This window comes from Microplitis mediator, chromosome 10 (genome assembly GCF_029852145.1).
Source record: "Microplitis mediator isolate UGA2020A chromosome 10, iyMicMedi2.1, whole genome shotgun sequence".
In the NCBI taxonomy this organism is placed as follows: Eukaryota; Metazoa; Arthropoda; class Insecta; order Hymenoptera; family Braconidae; genus Microplitis; species Microplitis mediator.
Window position 1 is genome coordinate 14,096,778 of NC_079978.1, and position 20,953 is coordinate 14,117,730.

At 29.0% G+C, this 20,953-nt stretch overlaps 1 protein-coding gene across 3 annotated transcripts in view; it reads left to right on the forward strand.

Annotated features, from left to right (window-relative positions):
• Positions 1–13,885, forward strand: part of LOC130675558 (hemicentin-2-like) — a 635,075-nt gene extending 621,190 nt beyond the window's left edge. For 2 of the 3 annotated variants that reach the window (XM_057481317.1, XM_057481316.1), the window contains exons 13-14: positions 3,034–3,264; positions 9,975–13,885. In XM_057481317.1, coding sequence (XP_057337300.1) covers positions 3,034–3,264; positions 9,975–10,267 — 524 coding nt within the window. In that variant the 3' untranslated portion in view covers positions 10,268–13,885. Of the gene's footprint in view, positions 1–3,033; positions 3,265–9,825; positions 9,900–9,974 lie in introns of all 3 variants that reach the window. The other variant, XR_008991309.1, reaches the window with a different exon arrangement.
• Positions 13,886–20,953: the final 7,068 nt, after the last annotated feature.

The window sequence follows — 20,953 nt, forward strand, 5'->3', positions numbered from 1 at the left end:
CAGAATTTTGGTAAAATTTCCATAAATTTGTTCGAAATAGGACAAAAGTAAAGTGATCTTATGGTTGAAAGCCACAAAAAATAATAATTGGCTTAGGGGGGCCGCTCTGCCCCACCCTCTCCCACAGTATCGTTAAAAAAAAAAAAATAGTCGATTTTTTTGGCCCAGTCTAATATATATATAGGGCAAGAGGGGGGGACAAAACAGGTTAAGGGTAGGCAAAACGGGGTACCCCCAAAATTTAATGAAAAAAAAAATTGTATTTTTCAAATGGTTTTTAAACATTCCAAAATTACTTTTGTAAATATAATTGAGCGTTATTAAAAATTTGTTTTTCTTCCTTTGTATCCAATAATCATGCAAAATATGATTTTTCTTCATGCAAATTACTTACAAAACATCTATCTATCGATTGACCCTGCAGGCTATAGCCCCGAAACTTCCCGCTGTTTTCGAGCTCCTTGAGCAATGTCTCTTAACAATTTTTGCTAAATTCACTCCTTTAAAAGTTATTCAAGGTATTGAAGTCGTTTTTACTTAACTTCAACCTTTTTTTTTTAATGTATAAAGTAGTTTTATTCATTTAAATTGTTGTATCTGTTCATTAGATAAGTAAGAATATTTAATTAATAATGGCAGGTTGACAATCAGACGCTTGTGGACTTCGCTGACACATTTTTTCAATAAATCATAAGCTTTCTCGTTCACTATTTTGTTACGGACAAAATTTTAATGAGCAGAAATAAACTAATGTTATAATAAATTAAATAATAACAACAATAAATTAATGAAAACAAAGTATGTATAAAAGTTAGAAACATAAACAAAATATAAGTCCATTATTTCTCTTGCAGTGAAACTAAAACTCAGTATAACAACTCAACCTTACTTAATATCGTGATTGGACTATTCATGACAACATATACAAAGTGTTTTTATACTCTCGTCAGTAATTTTGTTTGTTAATCCTATAAAAACAGTCGGTTGTATCTCACGGTCTCATTTTTTATTTTCAATATACGTGGCAACTACGAACATTCGTGTGTTATTCATACTCATTCTTAAATAATAACGAAAAAAAATTTACTGTATAAAAAAGTATTTATAATTAAATATTACCTCATATTATTTAAAAGAATATTTTTTAATATTAGATTTAAAAAGTGAATTAAGTTTTATTAAAAAATGTAAAAGAATTTCGATATTGTTCGGAAATAATATCTTTAAAAATATGTAAAGTACTTTTGCCGACTTATATATTCTATAGAGGTTCATATCAACTTTCAATAGATAGACTCAGTCGAATCTTGAGAAAGTATTAAAATCCTTTGACTAGCTATTGCAGTTCATATCTTCGAAACTATTTCTCATCTGGAGGCTGAAAAATTTTCAATGATAGAATAAATGGGTAAAGATGAAAAGTTCAGAAAGAAAGAATAAATCATTTTATATTCAAATTTATATTTTATATAAATTTATAATTTATAATTCAGTTATAACAGACAGATAATAAAATAAAAGTATAAATAATATTAATTCTAAAGTAAATAATTTTATGCGGTAAAATAAATTTTATTCAAGTTTAATTGTATCATTAACAAATGAATGCTCGGCGGTAGATTTATTTAATCCTTCTGGTAAAATAATAATCGAGTATTTATTTTATGATTTTATTTTTATTATTAAATTATTTAAATTATTTTTCTTTAAGTTTTTTATTATTTCAATAATGATAATAAAAAACGTGTAAGATTTCAAAATCCTGATTCAATAGTAATTTAGTTGGTGCCGTCAAGTGGACCGCTGCTTAAAATATCCGAGAGATTCTTATAGCTGTATGTATAAGGCCCTATACTTAACAATAGCACTTCTCATAGAACTCATTCATTCTTATAAAATCACTATGGAAATTCATGAGAATCTATTGGATTCTATGAGATTTTCTAAACAGGGACGGTGGTGTATAAAGTAGAATTACGCTCCTAGGCCCGGGTTAGGTCCGGGTTTTTATTTTCATGTTTTTAGTCGTTCAGCGAATGGGTTTGACCCCGGCACTGAGCGGTTAAAGCCAGTGATTGATTACGAGTTAGATTTCAAAATTTCTAATTCAATATTTCTTAACTTTCAGCTATAAAAATTGAAAATTTTCAAAAAAAAAGGAAAGTTATTCGTTTGGGTCCGATTCTCGAAAATCGAGTTTTTATCAGATCTCGATGTTTTAAGAACCAAGGAAGCTATTTTGACTATTTTGAGTGGACATCTGGCCGTGTGTGTGTGTGTGTGTGTGTGTGTGTGTGTGTGTGTGTGTGTGTGTGTGTGTGTGTGTGTGTGTGTGTGTGTGTGTGTGTGTGTGTGTGTGTGTGTGTGTGTGTGTGTGTGTGTGTGTGTGTGTGTGTGTGTGTGTGTGTGTGTGTGTGTGTGTGTGTGTGTGCGTGTCTGTGTGTGTGTGTGTATAAACTTTTTTTGTTCAACGATATTTTTGGAACGAAACGACCGACTTGAATGTGCTTTGCGGTAATCGAAAGAGCTTACTAAAAACCGATTAGATTTTGGAGTCGATCAATCGAGTAGTTTACACGTTATACGATAAAAAGATAAATAAAAAAATAATATAATAACGAATGGAGTAGAAAGTGCTTTCGATAACGAGTGTGATTGGTTCACGAGCCGTTAGGCGAGTATTGCCAACACACGAGTATCGAAAGCCTTTCCTACTTAATATGTTACAATATTTTTTGCATTGAATGACAAGAAAGAATGTCTTTTATTGGTAACGAAAGGGCACTACATTAGATTGAATGACTCAGACAACGAAACAGCCTGCTGCGCTTGCTAACCGTCTTGTTGATGGAGCATCGCAGCAGAAAGGGATGGCGCTCAGGAGCAGTCCTTGGTAGTGGGGCTACTGGGAATAACCCTCTGAGCATTTAAACAAACAAACAAACAGATAATTATAGTAATGAAAATGTTTATAATGATATGGATATGAAAAGATAAATTAGTCATAAACTTTTATTCTTTTTTTGTAACCAGGTCAGGATGCAGGGATCGTATTATCTCCTCTAATTGGCATAGTAATCGGTGCTCTTCTTACCCTTGTGTCTGTTGTCCTCGCAATCGTTGTAAAAGCACGACGAGAACGAATGTCAAAACCACGCCATGGAAAGCCTGGCGAACTGAGAGAATTACCACAACAGCAATATTCCAATCCAAGTCCGCAACAAACAGTGGAAACTGATCCAGATGTTATCCCAAACAAATTTGGTAAATACTTACATAATGATCATATTTATTCGTTTATCATTATGTTCTTAATTTAACTATTCATTTAGCAAATTATATATTTTTTTAGTTTTTCTTCACCTATTTTACATTAAAAAATATTTCTTACATTTTTTTGGGCGTTTTTTATTTTAAAGATGATTCATTTTAAATTAAATAAATTCTACTAATTTATTTAATTTATAAATTATATAAATAAATATAATCACCAATTCACTATTGATTGTTGAGTTTTATTACTTTAAAAAATCTCTTTTAATTTATTGATTTTTTTAAAAATATTTTATGGTAATCTGGCTTTATTCCCTGTACGCAGATATTTGATTTTTTTTTATCTCAGATAAACAAATCCAGACTACTTCAAATACATCCATGCCATAAATTAAAGTAATAGAATAATTTTAGAAATTTTTTAGTAATTTTTGCAAAGCTGTAACTTCGTGAAAAATAATCGTATCGAAGAAAAAAGCATTTTGTAGCTTGAAATCTCTAGTTTCGACGCATTTTGATCAAATTTTTTTAGAGCTTCAGCTATTGCGTAATTATGAGAAATACCGAGAGATAAAAATTTTCTAAATTTTTTTTTTTTTTTGAGAGTCCACGGACTGCGAAAATATTTTTTCAGCTAAACCAATGCAAAAGTCGGTTAGCAAATTTAGTCAGCTTTAATTTGCCTTTTTTTGGAGATTTGTACGATAACTTGTCGCTGAGATATCATCCTTCGAACAAAAAATGATCCTTTTGGGTTTGATCATCGATATTTCTGGTACCAATGATCGCACAGTATATTTTAGAACGGCGTTAAAAACTTGAATAAATTCCCAACAGGACCCTTTCATCGTTTTTTGAAAAAAAATTTTTTTTTTAATTTTTAACACCAATTAGAAGTAAGTACAAAAAAATGTTTTTTTTTTGGTTTTTTAGTAAATCAACCGCTATACTCTGCCAATATCGATGAAAAAACTAATGTTGCCAGGTACTTTTTCAAGGGGGGGGGGGTAGGGTTTTAAAGGTGAAAAAAAAAGCATATTTTTGTGATTTTTTCTCGGCGAAATGAGTAATATAATTTTATTTAACTTAATGACATATTATTGTACAACTTATAAAGTATATCAGAAAAAATTTGCACTGAAAAATATTGAAGAATAAGCCGGTGACGTTGAATCTCCCGAGGCACCTTAAAAAAAAGCGGTTTTGCGGTGAACATCATAGCTCGTTACCGGATCACCTGAAAAAAAAAATTGATATGCATTTTAAAGGTGATATATTTCTCGAGGTAACCACGAAGAGTTTTTTTTTTTTTTTCGATTTTTTGCAGCACTTGGAAGTGAAAAACGCGATTTTAGCTAAAAAAATCGCGGTTAATTTGTTATTAGAAAATAGAAAAAAATGAAAAAAAAAAAAAAAAAAACTCTTCGTGGTTACCTGTTGATTTATGTGAAAAAGTAATGTTCAAATTTTCAAAAAAATCCGTTCAGTACATTTTGAGTTATGACGTTCACGAACTTCAAAAATAACGTTTTCGGGAAAATTGATTTAAAGTTTTTTATACGTGAAAATTCGAAATAAACCATCAATAAAAGAACATGAATTTTTATACTGACATGGACTCATTAGTTTACATCCTTTGAAAGACACAGACGGAGAAAGGGATTCGGGAAAACAAAGGAAATTGCAGCTGTTTTCTACTAGGGGTATGTAGGGGCACTCTCTAAACATGAATAAGTGAAATAAGTGAATATTCACTAATTCTGAGTGCCAATCGAACCACTTTTTGAAATTAGTGGTTCGATTTGCACTTTGAATTAGTGAAAATTCATTTATTTTCACTAATTCATGTTTAGAGAGCACCCTCGCAGATTTCAATCTCGGTGGAACCATGGTGGGTTTGTTCCATTTTACCACTGTCATTACGCGGTGTATCCACCATGATTCCACGGTGGCTTTACCACCGTGTATACACGGTGTTTTCACTGTGATTACGCGGTGGATACAGCGTGGAACCACGGTGGTGAAATAGCACAAAGCCACCGTGGAATCATGGTGGATACACCGCGTAATCACAGTGGATACACTGTGTATACCCGCTGGTGAAATGGAACAAACCCACCGTGTAACCACGGTGGATCCACGGTGTTTACACTTCCACGGTGTTTCCACCGTGATTCAAATCTGCAAAGGCAGATATAAAAATCAGGTATCAAGGACGATCTTTTGAAACGCTGTAACTCCGTTAGTTTTACTCGGATTGATTTAAAATTTGTACACAATATTCTCGACACATTGTTCATTCAGAAAAAAAATGAAAAAAAAAGTTTTAAAAAATAATTTTAAAACCCTACCCCCCCTTAACTCAATATACCCCCAAATTTTTAAATTGATCTATCCAACCGTTTTTCGGGGTCGATTGATCAAAGTTTTACTAAACCATTAAAGGAACAAGTTTTGTTCCTTTAATTGTGTAGTAATCATAATCAAAATTAGAAAGCAATTTTTTTTCGACTTTCCTTACATTTTTGCATTGGTTACTTAGCAAATTCAAGGAAAAGACAAAAAAATATAAATTTCCAAATAACGTAAAAAAAAAAATCAAAGAAAAAAAAAATAGAAACTTGTTATTTTGTGTTCGAAATTTTTTTTTTGACCTACCTGAAATATCGATGATCAAACCCAAAAGGATCATTTTTTGTTCGAAGGATGATATCTCAGCGACAAGTTATCGTACAAATCTCCAAAAAAAGGCAAATTAAAGCTGACTAAATTTGCTAACCGACTTTTGCATTGGTTTAGCTGAAAAAATATTTTCGCAGTCCGTGGACTCTCTCAAAGAAAAAAATAAATTTAGAAAATTTTTGTCTCGCGGTATTTCTCATGATTACGCAATAGCTGAAGCTCTAAAAAAATTTGATCAAAATGCGTCGAAACTAGAGATTTCAAGCTACAAAATGCTTTTTTCTTCGATACGATTATTTTTCACGAAGTTACAGCTTTGCAAAAATTACTAAAAAATTTCTAAAATTATTCGATTTCTTTAATTTATGGCATGGGTGTATTTGAAGTTGCCATGATGTTAATTCTTAGTCCAATTTATAAATTTTAGTAATTAGATTGAAACATTAGTTATTTTCATTTTTATTATAACAAAGTATTACTCTGATAACTATATAGTTTGCTTTCTTAACCGGAGAGATAAATATATCAACCTTACGGATGCTACTATAGCTTTCTATTCTATACACTTTTAAAGTAATATAGAAATATAGGGGAGGGAGGGGCAAAACGGGGTGCTTAAGGAAATATAATGTTTTCGAAGACTCAAATACGCTAAATCTTTTTTTTTTTTTAATATATTCAAAGTAAATAGAAAAAATTTTCAGTTACCGTTGAAAAAAAAATTTTTTATTTTCGCGGGCAAAATGGGATACCCCCTGAAAAAGGTGAAAAAAAAAAAAAAAAATTTCTGGATTTTCAATGAATTTGATCAAGTTAAATTTTTTGTAAGAAATTTACATGAAGAAAAATTATATTTTACAAGATTATTAGATACAAAAGAAGAAAAACAAATTTTTATTATTTTTTATCATCAAACAAAATTCATTAATATTTTTCAACTGACAATTGATTTTTTAAAAAATTTAACAAAAAAACTCCAAAATAACGCTCGACGATATTTTCAAAAGTGGTTTTAGAATGTTTGAAAACCATTTAAAGTACACGGAAAGAAAATTATGGCAGCGGTTCCCATAATTTTGTGAAATTTTTTCCTATACCATAATAGGAATTACGACCATAAATTATGGGAGCGGTTCCTATAATTATAGGAATGTTTCCCATAATTATAGGAATAGTTCCTATAATTATGGGAATGATACCCATAACACTATAGGAATGGCTCCTATAATTATAGGAATGGTTCCTATAATTTATAGGAATACTTTCTATAATATTATGGGAATCATTCCTATAATTTATGGGAATGGTTCCTATAAATTATAGGAACCATTCCCATAAATTATAGGAACCATTCCCATAATATTATGGGAATGGTTCCTATAATAGTATGGGAACTATTCCCATAATATTATGGGAATGATTCCCATAATATTATGGGAATGATTCCCATAATGCAATTGGAATGGTTCCTATACCATTATAGGAATCATTCCCATAATATTATGGGAATAGTTCCTATACTATTATAGGAACCATTCCTATAATATTATGGGAATGGTTCCCATATTATCATGAAAAAATTAATTTAAAGAAGTGCGGTAATTACTTCTACAATACACAGAAATTTTATTAAACATAAAAACAAAAATTCGAACATTGAAAAAAAAAATCGTATTTGGCAAAAAAACATTAAAATTTTTAACAAGAATTTTTTGTCAGCACAAAACATTCAAGAAAATTCAAATTTTGGGAAATTTCTACACTATTGTGCAAAAAAAAAAATTAATGATTTTATAGGGATGGTTCCCATAACATTATGGGAATAGTTCCCACAATATTATAGGAATAGTTCCTATATCAATATGGGAACCATTCCCATAATGGTATAGGAATCATTCCCATACTATTATGGGAATGGTTCCCATATTGATATGGGAATCATTCCCATAATATTATGGGAATGGTTCCCATAATGGTATAGGAACCATTCCCATAATATTATGGGAATGGTTCCCATAATGGTATAGGAACCATTCCCATATCATTATGGGAACCATTCCCATAATGGTATGGGAACTATTCTCATACTGTTATGGGGATGGTTCCCATAATATATGGGAACCATCCCTATAGTAGTATAGGTACTATTCCCATACCATTATAGGAACCATTCCCATAATGCATAGCAAAACTTCCTATAATTTTCTTTCCGTGTATCAAATTTTTTTTTTATTAAATTTTGGGGGTACCCCATTTTGCCTACCCTTCCCCCTTCTCCTATATTATAGTAAATATTATTTTTCAACACCTACTCGAAATGTATGTCATTAAGCGCCTATAGTCGGCAGCTAAGAATATTTATATACTTATCCAAAAAATTAAAGGAACAAGAAAATTTTATAAATTTTTTAGTGATTTTTGGAAGGCTGTATTTTTGTGAAAAATGATCGTATCGAATAAACAAAAAAAGCAAATTGAAGCTTGAAATCTCTAGTTTGAAGATCTTTCAGCAAAATAATTTTTTGAGCCACGGTTTTTGCGGAATCATAAGAAATAGCTCGAGACAAAATTTTTCTAAATTTTTTGATTTTGTTTTTTAGGTCTATTGGGTCGGGTAAATTTTTTTTGGAAAAACCAATTCATGGCTCGTTTAGGAAATTTATTTAGCTACAATTTGCTTTTTTTTGTTTCTCTGTATGACAATTTTCTGCTATGACACAGTTTTCTGTGTATGACACAGCAGGTAATAAAAGTACTTAATCATTCAAATTGTAACATCAGCGATACAAAAAATGATTTTCACCATACATGCACCGAAATTTTCAATTCCTGCCTTGTTGAGTAGAAAGAAAACCGTTCTTTTTAACTTCCCGCTGAGAAAATCGATGATTTTCAAAAAATTCGGGATGTTATTGTTCTCACTCCGATTTTCGAAAATCGAGTTTTCATCAAATGTCGATATTATTCATAAACAAAAATTTTATAAGATAAATTTGAAGAAATGTATGAATTATTATATATTAATTAATATAAATTAAAACCAGTTCATTCTATATTTTATGTAAGATCTCAATAGTCACAGTTTGTTTTATTATAGTTAATGACAACTTATAGATATATGACAACCTAATGATATATTATAGTTAGTTTTATTATATATGACAACTCACAATGATTAGCGGAAGTGGTATCAAGATGAGTCGCTGCTCCATAATAGGTCATCTAAAAAAAAAAAAAAAATAATAATTTTTTTGTTTATTAGACAAAACGATTTATTAACGCATTATTACGTAATGGGACAAAACCGCCCACTGTTGGAATTTAAAAAATTCCGAAAATCAAATTTTGATATATTTTTGGATTTTAAAATTATAAGACATGTTTTCTTCATCATTAAATGTCATGAGTAATAATTTACTCATTAAAAATCAATTAAATGATGAACAAAATAATCATTATTTTTGTTAGCTGGCAGTAAAATATTATGTTCGAGTTTTGTTGATAAATAAAAGTCGGAATATAATTAAAAAATCATATAGAATTAATTTTTCGTAACTTATTGTAACTTCTATTAAGAAGCTGGCGACGCTGGTACCAAATTTTAATTTTTTGAAAATCTATTAAATGAATGAGAAAAACTCCATTTTTAGATGGATCGTCATAAAATACTATTAGTTGGATTATGAACAAAAACAAAGAGAAAGACAACAGAGTGATTCCATTAAACGTTTTGTTTTAAAAATAATATGAAAATTAAAAAAACCTAAAGGGTACAATTTTAAAAACACTTTTTTTGTTATATTTAAATTTATTCAACTGTAAAACATTAAAATTTATGGGATTTAATTGGTTTATAAAATTAATTTACAGATGAGTAGAGGTGATTTACTATTAAAATGTTTACAAAAAGAGCCTAAAAGAAAATTTTTTATGTGAAAAAATAGGTGAAGACTTATTTAATTATTTTATATAAATTGAAATAGTAAATATGATAAACTGATGCTATAAATATTTTATAGAGGGAAATTTGATGGAAGTTAGCCCACCAAGTTACCCAGGTAGTTATTCATCAACACATTGGGTAACACCTGGTCCAACACCAAGTATTGACGAACTATGTCATAAATTTACTGGAAGACCTACTGAACTACGATTACCATCAAGAAGTACAATTCCAATACTTCCCAACTCAACAATTACAGGGGTGGTGGTTGGCGCTGGTCAAGGTGTTTTTGTTGCGGGAGAGTGTATCGATGGAGAAGCAATTAAACGACGTCTTATGGCCAACAGACTTCCCGAAAGTTGTGTTTAAATCAATAATTACCAAAGCACACTGACCTTAGTTATTCATTGATATTAATAAAAAAATAAAATAAAGAAAGTCATTTGATTATAAAGAAATAATAATGATTGAATCTCGCGTGCTTCCAATAAATAAATAACGCGAAAATATTTATTAAATTATTGCTATTAAATAAATAATTATATCAGAATAAAATAAAAAAATAAAAAATAAAAGACTTGTTTGGTACAAGTAACACATACACTGAATAAATAACAACAAAAAACCAGAAAGTTAATTACGTAATCGAGTGGGTGAATTCGTCTTCAGGAATTCTCGTGAAATGTACTTTCGTACTATACTCCTGTTAAAAGGGATTTTCGATCTAGCGCGTACGCTTGCCAAGTCCGAGGAACTCGAAGATGGATGAGGTAAACGCGTGAAACCTAGATGGAGAAATAAAATAAATATAATAATAATGATAAAATACGGTAAAATAAAATTAAAGAGAAAATTTAAAACTTAAAACATTCAGAAGTAATATATATATATATATATATATATATATATATCCAGATCCTTGTCTTTCTTCTTATCTTTAGTGCTCAGTAATAATAAATAAGAATTGACTTGAGAAGAAGACTATTCACCAAATCTCTATTATTTATCAATTTTCAAAGGTATTATATTGATCCATCTTAACATAAATTATAATTTTCTTCATCAAATAAAAATCTTTATTAACTCATATTAAAAAAATTTTATATTTATTATGGAATGAAAATAAAATTATTAATATTGTTACTTAATTAACTTAAGTATAATTATTGATTAATGAGCACTGACGGATAGAAAAGGAGTTTAAAAAATGAATGGATGTCTTGTATTCTAGAGTTGTAATTCGGTCGATGTAAAAAAAAAAAAAAAACAAAAAAAAAAAGGTTATGAAAAGATACGTTAAAGGTTAAATTAATAGTGAACACTGTATATAAATGTTATAAAAATTTTGAGAAAATATAATTTAAAAAAGTAAATATATTAAGGTAAAAAAAAAGATAAAAAAAATACCTAGTACCCGATAAGGGAACTAGAACCCGATTCCTCCATGTATTTGTATACCTATATTTAGTAAAATTCAGTAAATATAGATACACAAGGGGCATTCCAAGACAAATCGACCGCTTTAAACCCGACCTCTTTCGATTTGGCCGAAAATTTTTTTCCCTTTCTACCCCATTAAAATGATTTTTCAGGAAATTATCAAATTTTTTTACCCAACCCGAAAAAAGTTATGAGTTTTTTCAAAAAAAAGGCTTTTATTTTTTCGAATAGCTATAACTTATTTGAAAATTGACTATTTAGGATGTTTTTTATTTTTCAAAATTGTTGTCTTTGGATGTACTTTCTAGAAAATACGATAAAATTCTAAGATATTAAAATCTATAGAACTTTTCACTTTTTCGAAAAAAATCACAATTTTCTCAAAGTCCAACGTTTTCGATTTTTTTTTTTTTAAATTAAAAAAAGCTTTGTTCAATTCTGAAAAGAATGCCGTCCAGCGCAGAGTGGACCGACTTTTCCTTCTATTTTTTTTATCGATCGAAAAAAAAAATTTTTTCCCAGCTGGACTTATTTGACAAAACATCACTCTGGAAATTTACGAGGATTTAAAAAAACCCTCAGAGTTTGAAAAATTGAGAAGAAAAAAAAAATTTCAAGTAGTAATCTTCAAAAAAATTTGGATTTTTTTCAAAAAATTGAAAAAAAAAAACGACACCAATAATTAATTTTTTGTATTTTTTTCAAAAACATCTAAAAACAAAGAATGGAAAAAAAAATTGCCATTTGTTCAATTTTCTACTAAGTCACAGGCTTTTGAAAAAACGACAAGCGTTGGATTTCTTTTGGTGTCGTTTTTTTTTTTTTATAATTTTTTGAAAAAGGACCAAATGTTTTTGAAGATTACTACTTAAAATTTTTTTTTTCTTCTCAATATTTCAAACTCTGGGGTTTTTTTTAAATCCTCGAAAATTTCCAGAGTGATGTTTTGTGAAAGAAACCCAGCTGGGAAAAAATTTTTTTTTCGATCGATAAAAAAAATAAAAGGAAAAGTCGGACAACTCTGCGCTGGGCGGCATTCTTTTCAAAATTGAACAAAGCTTTTTTTAAGATAAAAGAAAAAAAAATCGGAAAAGTGAAAAATTCCATACATTTTGATATCTTAGAATTTTGTCTTATTTTTTTAACTTCCCGCTAAGAAAATTGTAAATTTTCAAAAATTCGGGAAGTTATTGGTTTCGGTCCGATTTACGAAAATCGAATTTCCATCAGATGTCGACGTTTTGAGGTCCTAGGAAGCTATTCTGACTAATTTCAAGATGATGTCCGAGTGTATGTATGTATGTATGTACGTACGTACGTACGTATGTAAATACCTGTATCTTTTGAACGGATGAACCGATTTTGAACTTTAAGGTGCCATTCGACGCGGATTGTCAATATCTTGAAGCCGAGAGAAAATTGAGCTTGATCGGTAGGGCTCGTTCAGAGATATTCCAAAAATAAAGTTTTTTCAAAAATGTTTTTTTTGGATAACTTTTAATGTGCTCGATGGATTCATTCCAAAATGGACTGGGCTCTAGAGCTTAATAAGCCACGTCGAATGTCACCTCAACCATCAAAATCGGTTCATTCGTTCAAGAGAAACCGTTGTCGAAAGAATTAAAAAAAAAATTTTTTTTTATTTTTCCTGAAATATCTCAAAAACGACTCGATAAATCGAATCCAAAATTTGATCAGCTTTAGAACTTGACAAAACGCGTCGATTGCCGCCTCAACCATCAAAATCGGTTAATTCGTTCGCGAGATATCGTGGGAGAAAGAAATGCTAAAAAATGGTTTTTTACAAAACAACGGCATACAAAAGTATTTGCGAGCTCGTAGAGCTCGAAAATGTATTCACAATAGTGTTTTCGAGCTCAACGAGCTCAACGAGCTCGAAAACAGCGGGAAGTTTTGGGGCTGGCCCGCAGGGTCAACTGACAGACCGATTTTTTTTTTCGGTAAGTACATTCAAAGACAATAATTTTGAAAATAAAACGTCCTAAATATATAGTCAATTTTTAAAGAAGTTATAGCTATTCGAAAAAATGAAAGCCTTCTTTTTTTAAAAAAACTCATAACTTTTTTCGGGTTGGGTAAAAAAAAATTGAAAATTTCCGGAAAAATCATTTTAATGGGGTAGAAAAGGAAAAAAAATTTCAGCTAAATCGAAAGGGGTTGGGTTCAAAAGTGGTCGATTTGACGTGGAATGCCCCATAAATACATGAGTGATCGGGTACTAGGTCTCTTACCTTATAGCTTTGTTTAGAAATACAAAAGACAAAAGTCCTGGAAAGGATTATCTGATCCTACATATCTAAGAGAATCAATTCTTCATTTACTCTACAATAACTAGTTATAATAATTGTAATAACAACAATAATAATATTAATAATAATGGTAATAAAAATAATAATAATAATAATAATAATAATAATAATAATAATAATAATAATAATAATAATAATAATAATAATAATAATAATAATAATAATAATAATATTAATATTGATAATAATAATAAAAATAATAATAATAATAATAATAATAATTATAATCATAATCATAATCATACTTATAATCATAATAATAATAATAATAAAATATTAATAATATTGTAAATAACAATTTTACAAGATAAAAAAAAAACTTTGTATCAATTAAATTATAATTAATTTAGAATGAGTTTAAGTATTAAACACTAATATTACTCATATCATTTAATCGTTCCGTATGTATATACTACATATATATATACATATATATATATAAAATTGTGATTAAAATTAAAAAAAAAAACAATTGACTGTCGTAAATTTAATCTAATCTCTGTTTTTGTTACTTGTTTATTTTTTATGTTAAATTAATAATCTAATAAATAAAAATTAAATTGACAATAAAATTATTTTATCATTGTTACAAACTTTTTTTTATTTAAATTATTATTTTTTAAGTGAATTCGTTGAACTGAAATAACTATATTAAAGATGATTTATTTGTATGAACAAAAAAAAAATGACGCGAACTAATTAGTAAATTTCTCGCTTTGACAGGAGACACATAATAAAAGTTTATAAATTCATTAAATATACATGTAGTATATAATTAAAACTCACAGGACTTAATCAACTAACACAGCTTCAACAATTATGTAAATTTAAATAAAATATTATTGAATTTCAAACTTATAATTCAAAGTATTCACTTAAATTAACTGCTTAATTTGTTGTTTTAATTTTTTTACTCAAAACCTCTTTTTAAATCTTAAATTAAATTTAATTTTTCATTATTAACTAAATTATTTTTACTATTTCTATTTCAATTACAAAAGCCGAATTTAATTACATTAAAAATAATCTACTTTTTCAGTTTTTTAAACATGTAATATGATCATCTCAACATAAGGAATTTAGTGCACAGTTTATATAAATAATTAAATTATTTATTAAATTATATTTGATTAAATAAAAGTATCCATCTATATTTTGTCTACTCTCATTTCTAACGGGTTTTTTTTTATGATATTAAATTTTAAACACTAAAAGTTTATATTTTTTTAGCAGATAAAATCTGATACATAATCTGAAACCAGTATATACTTAAAATTAAAACTTAAAAACCATTATTTTGATAGAATTCATTCAATTTAAAATGCTAAATTACCAGGTAAGTAATCTGTACATTTTTAAGGTACACGGAAAAAAAAATATTGCTCCTCGAACGATCTAAAGTATAGTAACTCGTAGATCGTTACCACAACAATATACGTATGCTTATGGTAACAATACCGTATCGTTCCAGTAACTATCTATTAGATAGCTGTGAGCCCTATACGACTTTCCGTAGTCGTCACCTCACACGGCACCGTCTGACCTAACTAAACATCCATTTTCGCGCCAACTTTTGAATATTGTATAATTGTTGCAAGCAGACGTTTAATAAAAAAAATAGTGTAAAAAATAATTGTGATGTTGAAATATGGACCCACGGGTAATTAATAAATTAACAGAGTAGAATCTCCATAACTATGTTGATATATTTATTGATAAGTGTTTTTTTATGCTTTTTGTAATCAAATATACATTCATAACCAAAAATCTAAATATTATATATAGTCGATGTTTTATAATTTAAATGTGATACGTAAATAGAAGAAAAATAATTAATAAACAAATGAGATCTGAATTATTATTTAATTTAAAATTAAATTACTAATAAATAAATTGGAAAAATTAAAAGATATATTTATATTTATATTTAAAATTCATTTAGACTATAACTAACTAATAAATCAGTTCTATAAATTATTTTGTTTAATCAAAGTTATTTGCTTATCATTTATTTATGAATGATAAAGGTTTTTAAATATCTCATATAATTTTCAATGTGCGTGACGTCAGTTAGGGCTCAGAATGATACAGTATAGGTCTCAGAGCTATCTACCGTATTGTTGTCAGAACGATACAGTAGATCGTTGCAGTAACAATCTAGTAGATAACTTTTTCGTATTGTTACTGTAACTATACAGTATACTTCTCAGAACAATATTTTTTTCTCCGTGTAAACATTAATTTTATAGTTCAGAAATAAAATTCTTAATGATAATGTACACATATTTTTTTTCCATGTATTTGAATAATGAAATATCAATGTTTTAATTGAATATATTTGTTCATCCATTCACTGTCAGAAAAAAATAAGATACGAATAATTTAAAATTCTAGTCGAAAAAAAAAAGTAATCTTAATATTTAAATTATTTATTCTATAGTTTAGGTTCAACAAATAAGTGTAATAGTAGAGCCATTTAGTAAATCACAGTATACATAGATTTTTTGATATTAATTAGAATTAGAGTTGATGAATCATTGATTTTAAATATCTGTAAACAGAACTCTATGATGTTTCCATAAACGTTGTTTATTTAATTTATGAAATTTTATGACTTCTCATTCTATAACTTATGAAACTGAACTTCGAAAAATAGTTATAGAGTATGAAATTATTAACTTACAATATTTTTCAAATTAATAACGGTATTAAATAAAGCATCTACATCCTTGAAATAAACTGACTAAGTGACTCCTAGTGATGGTTATTTGGACGTGGGTCGTTAAATTGCTTTTATTGTATTCTTTTTTCAGCATTCTTATCATTCTAAACATGTCGGTAACAAATATTATGCCGAAGAAAGAAATAAGGAAGGAACGAAGGAAAAAAGAAAGATAGTGATGGACAGACGTTGATGTAACCCATGAAAACCATTTAAGATGCAGTCCTACTGAAAAGATCTTTCGAGTGCTTTCACACGACTTAACAAAAAAAAAAAAAAAAAAAAAAAAATGAATGAAATTCGCTTGGAATTCTAATCTCGTCGCTTAGCATTTACCCTGTGAGTTCCTTGTCTCTCACAACCCCCGTACGATTCTGAGCATTTTGTGAATAAAACAAAAAATAAAAAATAAAATAGATAGCAATACGTCGTCCATATCTCTTTCCCTTTGGACAATGTGCTTGGAATATTTATTGAGAATCGTCCCACGAGCTCGATAAGTCGATTAGCAGAGAAAAAAAGATGAATGTATATATTCGAGGTTGGTCAAACTTTTTGGGTTTTTTATTAAACCAATAGTCGATGGCGATTATAAGGTAACCAATTTCTACGGTATAACGAGATTCGTGAGAGGAAAAATCCAGGCGCCAGCCGGCGATACTGTATTAATCCTCAGGGAAAAAATGAATAAAGATAAATAAAAACTATATACATATATATAGTTATATATTTAAACTAAAGAAGTTTTTAACAGTATAATATTTAAAAAGATCAAATAAACTATAAAACAGTTAACTTAAAAATTAAAATTATTAAGCGCATTTTGAATTGTATTTGTTAATTATAATTACATGTGTGTTTGCGTCAGATCAACACTATATGTCAGCTTTTGATGCGAGTAAGTTAATCTAATTTAATATATTACATAGTTTGTAAACTAATCTAAAATTGCTAATTAGTATTTAGTTTCTGTTTATTTTGTTCTCAGTTTGATAATATACACAGTGAATATATTAGTGTAGTAATCAAATAGATGTAAACATAGTGTGTTTACCGAGTATCGAAATACTTTTCAGCTCATGTTTAGTATACGAGTATGTTAAAACAATAAAAATATTATAATTTTTTATTCAAGAGTAGTTATTTAAAATCAATTTATTAATTCATTTGATTTAAGTTTTGATAAAGTTATGAGTAAAAGCTCAGCAAACTTTAATTTTGTTATATTTCATAAGTACCCGATGAAAAAAGATTTTGTCTAATCATATATGAATATATATGTTCATATTTATGATCATATATGATTATATATAATCATATATGAAGTTATATATAATCATGCATGATTATATATGGGGTCATATATAATTATATATAATTATATATAATTATATATGACCTCATACATAATTAGATCTGATCATACCTGGCTGTTATGAGCCCATATATAAGTCTATATATGATCAGATCTGATCATATATGAGTCTATATATAATTAGATATAATCATACCTGGCTGTTATAACTCCATATATAACCATATATAAGTCTATATATGATCAGATCTGATCATATATGAGTCTATATATAATTAGATATAATCATACCTGGCTGTTGTAACCCCATATATGATAATATATGAGTCTATACATGATTAGATCTGATCAGACATGATTGATACAAACTCATATATAATTAGATATAGGCCTATATATAATTAGATCTGATCAGACATGACTGATATAAACCTATATGTAGTTATATATGTCTATGTATGTTTAAATCTGATCAGACTTCATTGATATGAAAAATATATATATATATATATATATATATATATATATATATATATATATATATTAAATAATATGACAATTTTTTAATATCAATGTTATTAAATTTTTATTCTGTCAACTATCAATCAAACTTAAATCCCCAATACTTAAAAAATATTCAAAGGTTTCGGCGGCAATTTAAAAGTATAAATCGATATCGATTGATATACGAATATTTATAAGTTTATAGATAAATTCATCATTAGGTGCATTATCTACGTAGGATGTATCAATTTGATTATTTGAGTTAAGTAATGCCAAAAACGTTTCTTAATTGTAAGTGTATAACAGACTAGAGGATCAGACTACAAACCATCGATAACCAAAGTTAAACAGCATCGACGTGGGACATTAATTGGAAGGGTGACCTCGTAGTAAAATAATAGTCAATGGTTAATAATTTTTTTTTTTAATTAATTTTAACCGACATTGATATTGATGAAGACAATAAATCCTAATTAAACAACTTAATTAATAATTTACAGATATTCTAAATGAGATTCTAAAAAAGACTATATTCGTTCATGCATGATTATATATAATCATATATGATCATGTATAAACAGATCAAGTTATGTATGATCAGACCTGGCCAATTTTTGGATCTGATCATATATAGACAATTATGCATGACCATATATAATTAGACAAAATCTTTTTTCATCGGGTATTGATAAAATAATAAATATCTGTTCACATCAAATATGAATGTCGATTTATTTAATATTTCTGATCGTGACTATGCAAAATAACTTATGCCAAAATAATTACTGAAATAATAACTCTGCAACAAGAACTTAAAAAATAACTCCAAATAATATTAACTCGAGCAAAAATAACTTTGTTGAAAATATAATTACCATTGTAATGGAATAGATATATCGTGGCATTGTCGTTCCTAAGAAACGTTATAAACTGGATGATCGTCACCAGCGTATAAGAATTGCTGTGCAAAATTTGATTTAAATTATTACTTTTACTAATGCAATATTATTAATACTATTTTTAATTAAAATTTCATTATTAATGAATTTTGTTTATACCAATAAATAATATAAATACTCTTTATAATTCAAAATATTACGTTACGAGTATGCTATTGTGAAAATTACGATCACCTATACAGGTAGCCCCAGAGTTGAACGACGGGGCCATGTCTGGGACATTATTGGGAAGCCCATCTTGGCAAACCTATACCGTCCCATGCCCGGACTATAACTGGGTAATTAGTCTTGGCCATTCCAATGATTACCCAGGCTTGGGCCAAGACTGAATAACGTAACTTTGGCCAAGCCTAGAGTCACCCTAACTTGGGCCAAGTTTGCGTAACCTAACCTTGGCCGTTGGATGGTAACTCTAACATGGCCAAGACTGGATAACCTAGCCTTGGCCAAGCCTAGACTCACCCTAACTTGGGCCAAGTTTGCGTAACCTAACCTCGGCCGTTGGATGGTAACCCTAACATGGGCCAAGACTGGGTAACCTAGCCTTGGCCGACCCAATGATTACCCGAGCTTAGGTCAACACTAGGCTCCCCTGCCTTGATCATTCAATGGCAACCTACACTTGGGCCAGGACTGGGTAACCTAGCCTTGGCTGAACCAATGATTACCCGAATTTAAGCCAAGACTAGGTTCTCCTGCCTTGATCATTCAATGGCAAGCCAGATTTGGGCCAAGGTAGGATTATCCAAGTTCGGCTATACCTATAGTTTCCCATCCTTGGGCCAGAATTAGTTAAGCCACATTTTTTATTAATTATTCAATTAACTCATTATTATAGTTTTTAAAATTAATAATTATTTATTTTTGAATTAAAATAAGGTTTAATTAATAAATATTATAATATTGCGATTAAAATTATTTACGTTAATAATTTAATATTTATTTAAGTTAATTTTAATGTCAAACTCTTAAAATCGATCAGAAGACTATTTTTAACTTCCCGCTAAGAAAATCGACAATTTTCCAAAAATTGGGAAGTTATTGTTTTCACCCCGATTTGCGAAAATCGAAATTTCATCAGATGTCGACGTTTTGAGGTTCTAGGAAGCTATTCTGACTATTTTCAGAATGATGTCCGAGTGTCTGTATGTATGCATGTGTGTGTGTGTGTGTGTGTGTGTGTGTGTGTGTGTGTGTGTGTGTGTGTGTGTGTGTGTGTGTGTGTGTGTGTGTGTGTGTGTGTGTGTGTGTGTGTGTGCGTGTGTGTGTGTGTGTGTGTGTGTGTGTGTGTGAGTGTGTGTGTGAGTGTGTGTGTGTATGTATGTGTGTGACCGACTTATAACTTTTTAACTAATGAACCGATTTGGATGGTTAAGGCGGCAATCGAAAGAGCTTGTTGGCCATCAACTTTTCTGAAAATTTCAGATCATTTGATCAAGTAGATTCGAAAATATTGGCGAATTACGGAAAAAAAATTGTTTTTTTTAGTTTTTTATTGATTTCTTAGAAACGATCGACTTCAAAATCTAATCAGCTCTAGAACTCAATAAAACACGTCGATTGCCGCCTCAACCATCAAAATCGGTTTATTCGTTCGTGAGATATCGTGGGCAAAAGAAATGCCAATAAACGGTTTTTTGCGAATATCTTTGAAACGACTAGACCAAACAATTTCAAAATTTGATCAGCTCTAGAACTCAATAAAACACGTCGATTGCCGCCTCAAACATCGAAATCGGTTGATTCGTTCGTGAGATATCGTGGGAGAAAGAAATGCTAAAGACG